Source organism: Olea europaea, unplaced genomic scaffold (genome assembly GCF_002742605.1).
Source record: "Olea europaea var. sylvestris unplaced genomic scaffold, O_europaea_v1 scaffold1082, whole genome shotgun sequence".
Classification (NCBI taxonomy): Eukaryota; Viridiplantae; Streptophyta; class Magnoliopsida; order Lamiales; family Oleaceae; genus Olea; species Olea europaea.
In genome coordinates this window covers 222,068-230,152 of record NW_019228177.1, presented here as the reverse complement: position 1 = coordinate 230,152, position 8,085 = coordinate 222,068, and the positions used below count along the sequence as shown (strand labels likewise).

Here is an 8,085-nt window from a genome sequence, read left to right as displayed (position 1 = left end):
GTGCGTTTCTCATTCCTTATTTACATCGATTTGCATTCAAACATAATTTTTCATTTAGCTCATTTAAGTCATTAGTTGCATTCTTAATTTAGTTTAACTATAATTTCCATCACAAAACACGTACTATTTTCTTGTTTTAGTTAAGGTCGTGATAAGTAAAATTGAACTAACTCAATCTCTGTGGGACGATATTCGAAAATCAACATTCCATTATATTATTTGTTAACGAACCGTACACTTAAAGTGGGTTTAAATCGAAATAATATTTTCGTGAACAACTCCCAACACCTGACACCTCGCCCCTAATTACAACTGGATTGAATGATAATTTGGACACGAAATTTAACTACACCTAACAGTATGTATGATAGCCTAACAAATAAATAAGAAAACAAGAAAACGAAGCTAAAATCTGCAACATGACAGGATACTTTATTGGTCAAATGTCAACAAATATCTGTATTGCTGGTTACTTAATTCATAATTGAAAATTGTGTTTAGAATAAAGAAGCTCTCAATGGTACAAATTCACAGTTGAAACTGTTAATTGCTTACGATAATGTGTATAATACGTCTTTGAGGAAAAGAACCGGCAGTTGTTCACTTCAACAATGGTGCCGGCATTAAGGAACTACAGCTTTGACTTTGAGTTAATCTTCTCCGTTCCATTCTCATACGTGCAAAAGGTCATTTCAGGGGAAAATGTGCACGACAAGGTTACCTTTGGTTAAGTAAGAATGACGTTAAAATCACTTAGAGTCCATTCAGCCACTTCATCTTTGTCACTCACAAAAATTTCCGTCCCCACATCAAGAGATGTCCATACTCTTGTAGCAGGAGTGGTACCTGGATCCTGCAAAGAAGGAAGTTAGTATATCCCCAAACTATGTATACAAAATTTTTTAAATTCCATACCTGATAGAAGTAAAGTCTGCTGGAAAGTCCACCAACATCGAGCTCCCAAGTTCTTTTATCGCCAATCCAACCTTCTCCTTTTTTAGTCGGATAGCCATACTCTGCCCATATTGGATGAGGTAACAACTGAACCAATTCTTGTGCCTGGGGATTACTGTAAGGATCACACGTACTGTTTGGTTGCTCCAAGTGCAGGGCATTTCCCGGAGAGCAGTAATAGTGATATGCTCCATAAGGGAAGTTGGCAGTATCATTTCTGTGAATTTTTGTGTTATTCGGGGTAATGTGATAAGGTGGGCAGTTTCCAATATTTGTTGGGCTGCACCAAGCAGGGGTTTCTGGGTTGATAATCATCTCACAATATCTGGTTACATCAGTAAGCACGTCCCCATCACAGGCAGCACCATTGTTCTTCCAGCAGCTGCCAATGTCAATCAAGTAAAACTGGCTCTGAGGGCCTCCCCCTTGTTTGATGTCTAAAGTCAATCTGACCTTGAAATTAGGAGAGACTGGAAGCTGGAATGCAACTACATTTTTTGTAATAATGGCAGCATTTTACACAAGACATATAAAAGTAGCTAATTACTTCATTTTTAAGTAAATAAGAAGAAAGCAGGCAAATTTTCCTTGACTTGGGTTTGCAAATTACTATTAAATGAAATACACAAACACAGTATAGATTTCATGAATGTGGGGGACAGTTTTAGTCACGAAAAATAATCTTATCACGGGTGATTTGAATGAGTCTAGTGAAGGAAGTCCAACACATTCATTTGGTGTAGGCTAATCTCATTTTCTACTAACATGCTTGGCGTCTCCATCACATTGAGTCCTGCCCTAGTTGAAACCCAACAAATTAAGGTTCTCCTAGTGATTTGAATGAGTCTAGTGAAGGAAGTCCAACACATTCATTCAGTGTAGGCTAATCTAGTTTTCTACAAAACAATAATAATATGCTTGGCGTCTCCATCACATTGAGTCTTGCCCTAGTTGAAACCCAACAAATTAAGGTTCTCCTAGTGATTTGAATGAGTCTAGTGAAGGAAGTCCAACACATTCATTTGGTGTAGGCTAATCTCGTTTTCTACTAACATGCTTGGCGTCTCCATCACATTGAGTCCTGCCCTAGTTGAAACCCAACAAATTATGGTTCTCCTAGTGATTTGAATGAGTCTAGTGAAGGAAGTCCAACACATTTATTCAGTGTAGGCTAATCTAGTTTTCTACAAAACAATAATAATATGCTTGGCGTCTCCATCACATTGAGTCTTGCCCTAGTTGAAACCCAACAAATTAAGGTTCTCCTAGTGATTTGAATGAGTCTAGTGAAGGAAGTCCAACACATTCATTCGGTGTAGGCTAATCTAGTTTTCTACAAAACAATAATAATATGCTTGGCGTCTCCATCACATTGAGTCCTGCCCTAGTTGAAACCCAACAAATTAAGGTTATCCTAGTGATTTGACCACAACCAAATACAGATGATAGCAACTAGAAATTTTGAATACAGAAATAACATTTTATTAATGAATTGCCATGTCTGCAAAGTCGACCTCGAAATGGATCATGCGAAGTACCCAAATTTCACAACATAAAAAGTGGAAATTTAGCATTAAATTGGACATAATCAAACTGGGATTTCTAATACTTACAGTTTTGAGCATTCCTCTAGTGTCGTAATGGTAGCCACCGGAGTATCCCTTGGTTGCATCGGCTCTTAGATACAACATAAGCCATGGATATTTTTTCGAGGTCCTTAATTTATGAGCAAAATTCCAACTCCCGGAACCAAATTTTTTCTCCCAGACAACCTCAAAGTAAGAATTTCCATCTAATTCATAAGTACCATTAAAACCTCCTTTCATTGTGTCCTTTCCATCCAAACTTGTGGGCTGATGGTACAATATTGGCTGATTCATACATCCACTTCCAAAACATGGAAATCTTCCTGGATTAAATGGTGGTACCTTTTTCCCATTTTCAGGACAAAGACCAGATTTAGTGTCATAATTTCCATTTTTCAACATAACCATCCAAAATTGCCATGGTTTTGCTGCGTGTGAAACTTGACACAATGAACCCAAATATATTTCCTTCTCCGCTGCATACAGGTCCGGATTGTTCAGTGCTTTCGGATTCAATCCCGGGAATTGCTTCCCAATGCCAAGTTTGTTATCCTCCTCACTCACTTTGTGAATTAGAGAATGGTCTAAAAAGGACAAAATGAAAACAGATTTGACAACAAGCAAATGAAGTCTAAATAAAAATGCCTAAATAAAAATATAATTTTAAGTTGAATATTTTTCACCATTCTTACTTGAAATATCAAAGCAATCAGCAGCTCTTGGACTTCCCATACCAGGGGCTTCTTCGCCTACTTCATTGCAGAAATTCCAAGCTTCAAAGGCAACTCTCAGCCCATCCCTTCGCATGCCCGGGTCCCCGACCGCCGAAGCACTTGCGTCTTTAGCATTTGCCCAAGACCCACAAAATACTAGCGAACTTGCCGCCACAACCCAAAAACACAGCAAATTTCCCATGGTAATATTCTAAAGAAACCAAGCATGAGAATTACTGGCGTTAACAATGCAATAAATAGAGAGTGAGGAGGAAGGGGAAATGGTTTGCCCAGTGCAGTTTGATGCGTCCCTGTTGGGGTGGGTGGGTGTGCCCTTGTCTGAATATATTACCTGTCATCCTTTAACTTTTTGCGGACTTCATTTTGATTTTTTAAAGATTCTTTGCACTTTTTTGTTTGTTATATTCCACAAGTTAGCGTAGTTAACACGTATTTTGTTTCTCGTATAAAAACAGACTGGTGTTCAACTAAAAATTTGACAAATACACAATATACCGACATCTCTCTGAAAATGGATATATATTTGCAAAGAAAATTGATTAGCCGTTTGAGCTACATTATTATAAAAATGAGAATGAAAAGTATAATCATTATGAGCTCCACACAAAAGATAAAAAGAAAAATATGATGACTTGATGTAATAAATAACGATCATATTTTTTTTATTTTAATGAGAAAATAATGGGGCTCAAACAAGGCATGAGTTGTATTGATTTGAAAAACCTAAGATTGAGCTCCTTAATATCTTACTTAGAGTTCGTTTGACATGTTTTTATCTTTGGTTTTTATTTTATGTAGAAGAGTTTTTAAAAAAAGTATCTTAATTTTTAATTGAAAACTAATATCTAGAAGAGTTTCATATTCTGAAAAATCCTTTTAAATAAAATTACATTAGACAAATTTTCTTTAAAAGCTCTTCTAATTAACACTTTTATAAAATTTAGTCAATTGAATCAAAAGCAACTTTTAAATCTCAAAATCTCGTTTGACTTCTCAAAGAATATGTCAAACAAGTCTTTAATATAATTTTAAGTTCTCAATCTACATAAATTTGCAAATCAATTGGATAATTACTTGACAAATTTCAACAATATAAACAATAATATCATACTAGACTATCATGTAACTGAAAGTTAGATAATAATAAGCTTTCAAATTACTTAAAAGTTCAGTTTTAAAGCATGAAAATTGTGCTACATAACAATATTCAATTTGAGATTTCAAGTTTTCTTGACAAACTTTTAAACAAGATAATCTTGAGAAAATATGATTAAAATCTAAATCAAAATTAACAATTAGTTTCTGTTTGTCATCCTCCAACAAATCAAATTGATTGCTATAGTAACCCTTTTCAATACATATTCACATAATAAAATATTTTACACACGAACTAATAATTTTTTTTTAATTTTAACTACACATTTTCTAAAAAAATACTATTTAAAAATTTTTAATTTCTCTCATAATAGAAGACAAACAGACTCTTAATTTTAATTACGTATTTCATAGAATTCATAATTATCCAACTATATATTTTATTAATTTTTATCAAAATATAAACATTATTTGATTTTAATAAATACCAAACAATGATTATATAGCATTATTTTATTTAAGATTTCGCTATATCTGCTTTTTATTGATTGGGTAATAAACAAAAAGATGACTTGTTTATTACTTTGAATTGACATGTTGATGTGATTGGGTATTTGCAAAGAAAGTGAGTTGTATAGTTTTTGCTGTCAAACAATTTTTGGTGGGAGAAAGTAGATTTGTTGGATTGTTTGACTTATACTAAAAGACACAATCAAAGGTTTGATGGTTCCCGGGCCCACTCCCTCACCGATTCCGTTATAATAATAAATTAAAATATCAAAAAAGTGTAAATGGCCGACCATTCTATCGCATGCAACATAACAGAAAGTAAAGTCATCAATTTTGAGTAGAGACCAACTTGCAAAGATTTGAAAAATGTTTTAATTTTATTTTCAAATACGGGTTTATGAGAAAATATTCGTAGATTCGGAGAAGAAATCGTTGATTTCAAATTAAGTCGGTCTCGAGAAATCTTATATATTTTTCTAAATTTTATATATTGTATAGTTATCTATAATTATAATCAAACAAGAATCCACGTACAAGTCAGACGAATTGACAAAAGATCCTGTTTGTGTTTGTGAGATCAAAGTTACAACATTGTAGTGGTGTGAACATCAAAATTGAGGCATTGATTCCATTCTTACTTACCAATTTGAAAATTTTCCAAACACCATTATTTAAGCATGTGATCCACTTGAAATATATATATATATACATTTTTTTTTTCTTTTGAGTTACTTTTCCACATTCACTGAATCCACTCTCAAATAATTTTTTACTTGTGAGATAAAATATTTTACTCAAAAAGAATGTATTTGGAAAAATACGTGTTTGTGTTGTTTTCCTTTAAACATTAAATGAACCAAAATAAAAAATAAAAAATTTAAAACTGTTTTATTGGTTACCTACTACAATTCAATCACAACAACTTGCACTAAATAATTTTATCAATTTGTTTTTAATGGTTTGAAAATACTTTAGGAATTTTCTTTGGAACAAAAATACGTTGAGTTTGACATGAATTATAACTTGGGATAACCCAATTTAAGTATATATATACCCAATAAATTTACTAACCAAAATAATTAGCAAAGTGATTAATACATTTTATTTGCTTATTCGTACTACTTCTCTTATTTATTTATATGTTAATTGGACGAATATCTACTTAATTTCGTGTAAACAATGTTAATTTTAGGAAAATCCCAATTTAATTACAATTTGTATGAAAATACGTTATTTGTAGTTTAATTGGAGTTGATTTGAAGCAATTAAAAATTAACTGAATTGCACGTTATCAATTGGACATATTAATAGAGTATTCAGTAAAAATTCATAAGTTTAAATTTTACATTTGGGTCTGAATTTTAAACTTTCAAAACTTGCATTGGGTCAAGACTAAAATCATATGAGAAAAGGAGTTTACTTAGAAAAGAATTTGTTTCATTTTTCTTTAAACTCTCTGATGGATTTCAATTTGAACTATGATTTTATCTAATTATTGTTCTATAAATACTTACTCGAGGCCAACAAATAAAGGAAGGCTTGTGGAGTTTCATTACATGTATATATTCAAGCCAGGGCTTGGGGGATTCATTGTATTGTAGACATCAAAAATAATAAATAAAACAAATAACTAAATAATTAAATAAATAAGATAATTAATGGATTGAGACGATTTAAATAATTAACCTAATTAAATTAAAATCTACTAATGTCCATAAAATCTAAAGGCTATCTTCAAAAAAAAAAAAAAAAAACACCATAATTACTCAATTATTCTTTTTATTTAAAGAATTGAGTTGTCATCAAAATTGGCACAAATTTTGCCTATAAGTGGGACCGAAGGTCCATAACATTTCAAAGACAGAAGTGAAAGTACATAAAACAATCACAAAGTGCTGAAAATTTTCCAAAGTCGGATTAAGAGATGAAATCCTCTCAAATCTAAGTCCGGAGAACACCAAGAAGATCAAAATCTTCTTCGAATCAAGAAAGTACAAGTCAAATCTAAGAAGATTAAAGTCTTTTTCAAATCAAATTAAATTCAAGTTCAATTCAAAACCCCGAGATCTAAGAGTTGAACAAGTCAAGTTCTTAAAAAATCAAATTTTCAACAAATTCTCGAAGACCAGAATTTAAGTCACGTAGTCTTTCGTCTTCAAACATTCAGATTATTAATCAGAGAATTTTACTATTTCGCAATAACAAGAGGATTAATATCCACTTGTACTTTGAAAAATACAATTTGTAATGATTTTTGTATTTCAAATACTATTTGGCACGCTCGGTGGGACTTTTTTATCCTCCTATCTTTTGATCTTAAAATTTTCAAATTTCAACCACTACATTAACAATGGCAAGTGAAAAGGCGAAGCAAACTATGATTCATCTTGAAGAGATAAATACTGAATTGTTCCATGCGACCAAAGCCTAAAACAAAAATTGAGAAAATTTAACTGATCCCACCACGAAAGAAATTCTCTAACAAAAGCTAAATGAAATTTGCTTTCAAAAAGCCAAACTCTCGTTCAACAAAAAAGACTATGAATTCAACGAAAAGCTCTCATTTGTACTCAATCTTCTATGGCAGATCCTTGTCTGGATCCTCTCATGCCATTTCCCTGGAAAGGTGGGCCTTTTTTTGAAAACAAAATAATTCAATACTAAAAGATAACCTCTATTGATGTGAAACTTTTTGGCAAAACTTTAAAAATAATGTTGCTGTTTTAGTTTTTCTTTCAAACGGAAATTGGCAAAATAAATTCGTTTGCATAGCTATCGATCTCGAAACTTTGTGAATTTTAGTGTAAAGTAGAAAACTCCTTATAATATGACATCCAAAAATCGACTTCTGTCGACAGCATATAGGGCATTAAAATATTTTTTAAAACCCCGTAGCGACTCAGGTTGGAAAGTAACCTAGCTCAGCATACTTTAAGTGTCATATAAAATTCTACACACGTTGAATTAACATGATTTCAAGCATATTCAGTAGCTAACCCTTGAGACTATCAAACCCGATTAGCTTCATCCAAAAATCTCAAGTAACCCGATTAGCTTCATCCAAAAATCTCAAGTAACCCGATTAGCTTCATCCAAAAATCTCAAGTAACCCGATTAGCTTCATCCAAAAATCTCAAGTAACCCGATTAGCTTCATCCAAAAATCTCAAGTAACCCGATTAGCTTCATCCAAAAATCTCAAGTAAC

General features: G+C 32.4%; 1 protein-coding gene across 1 annotated transcript; it reads right to left on the bottom strand.

Moving 5' to 3' along the window:
- Positions 1-402: 402 nt before the first annotated feature.
- Positions 403-3,587, bottom strand: LOC111373188. The gene is made up of 4 exons (XM_022995687.1): positions 3,233-3,587; positions 2,568-3,124; positions 916-1,431; positions 403-853 (listed from the first exon to the last, which is right to left on the bottom strand). The coding sequence occupies exons 1-4, from the start codon at positions 3,453-3,455 to the stop codon at positions 728-730; spliced, it is 1,422 nt and encodes a 473-aa protein (XP_022851455.1). The 5' UTR covers positions 3,456-3,587; the 3' UTR covers positions 403-727.
- Between the last annotated feature and the right edge of the window lie 4,498 nt (positions 3,588-8,085).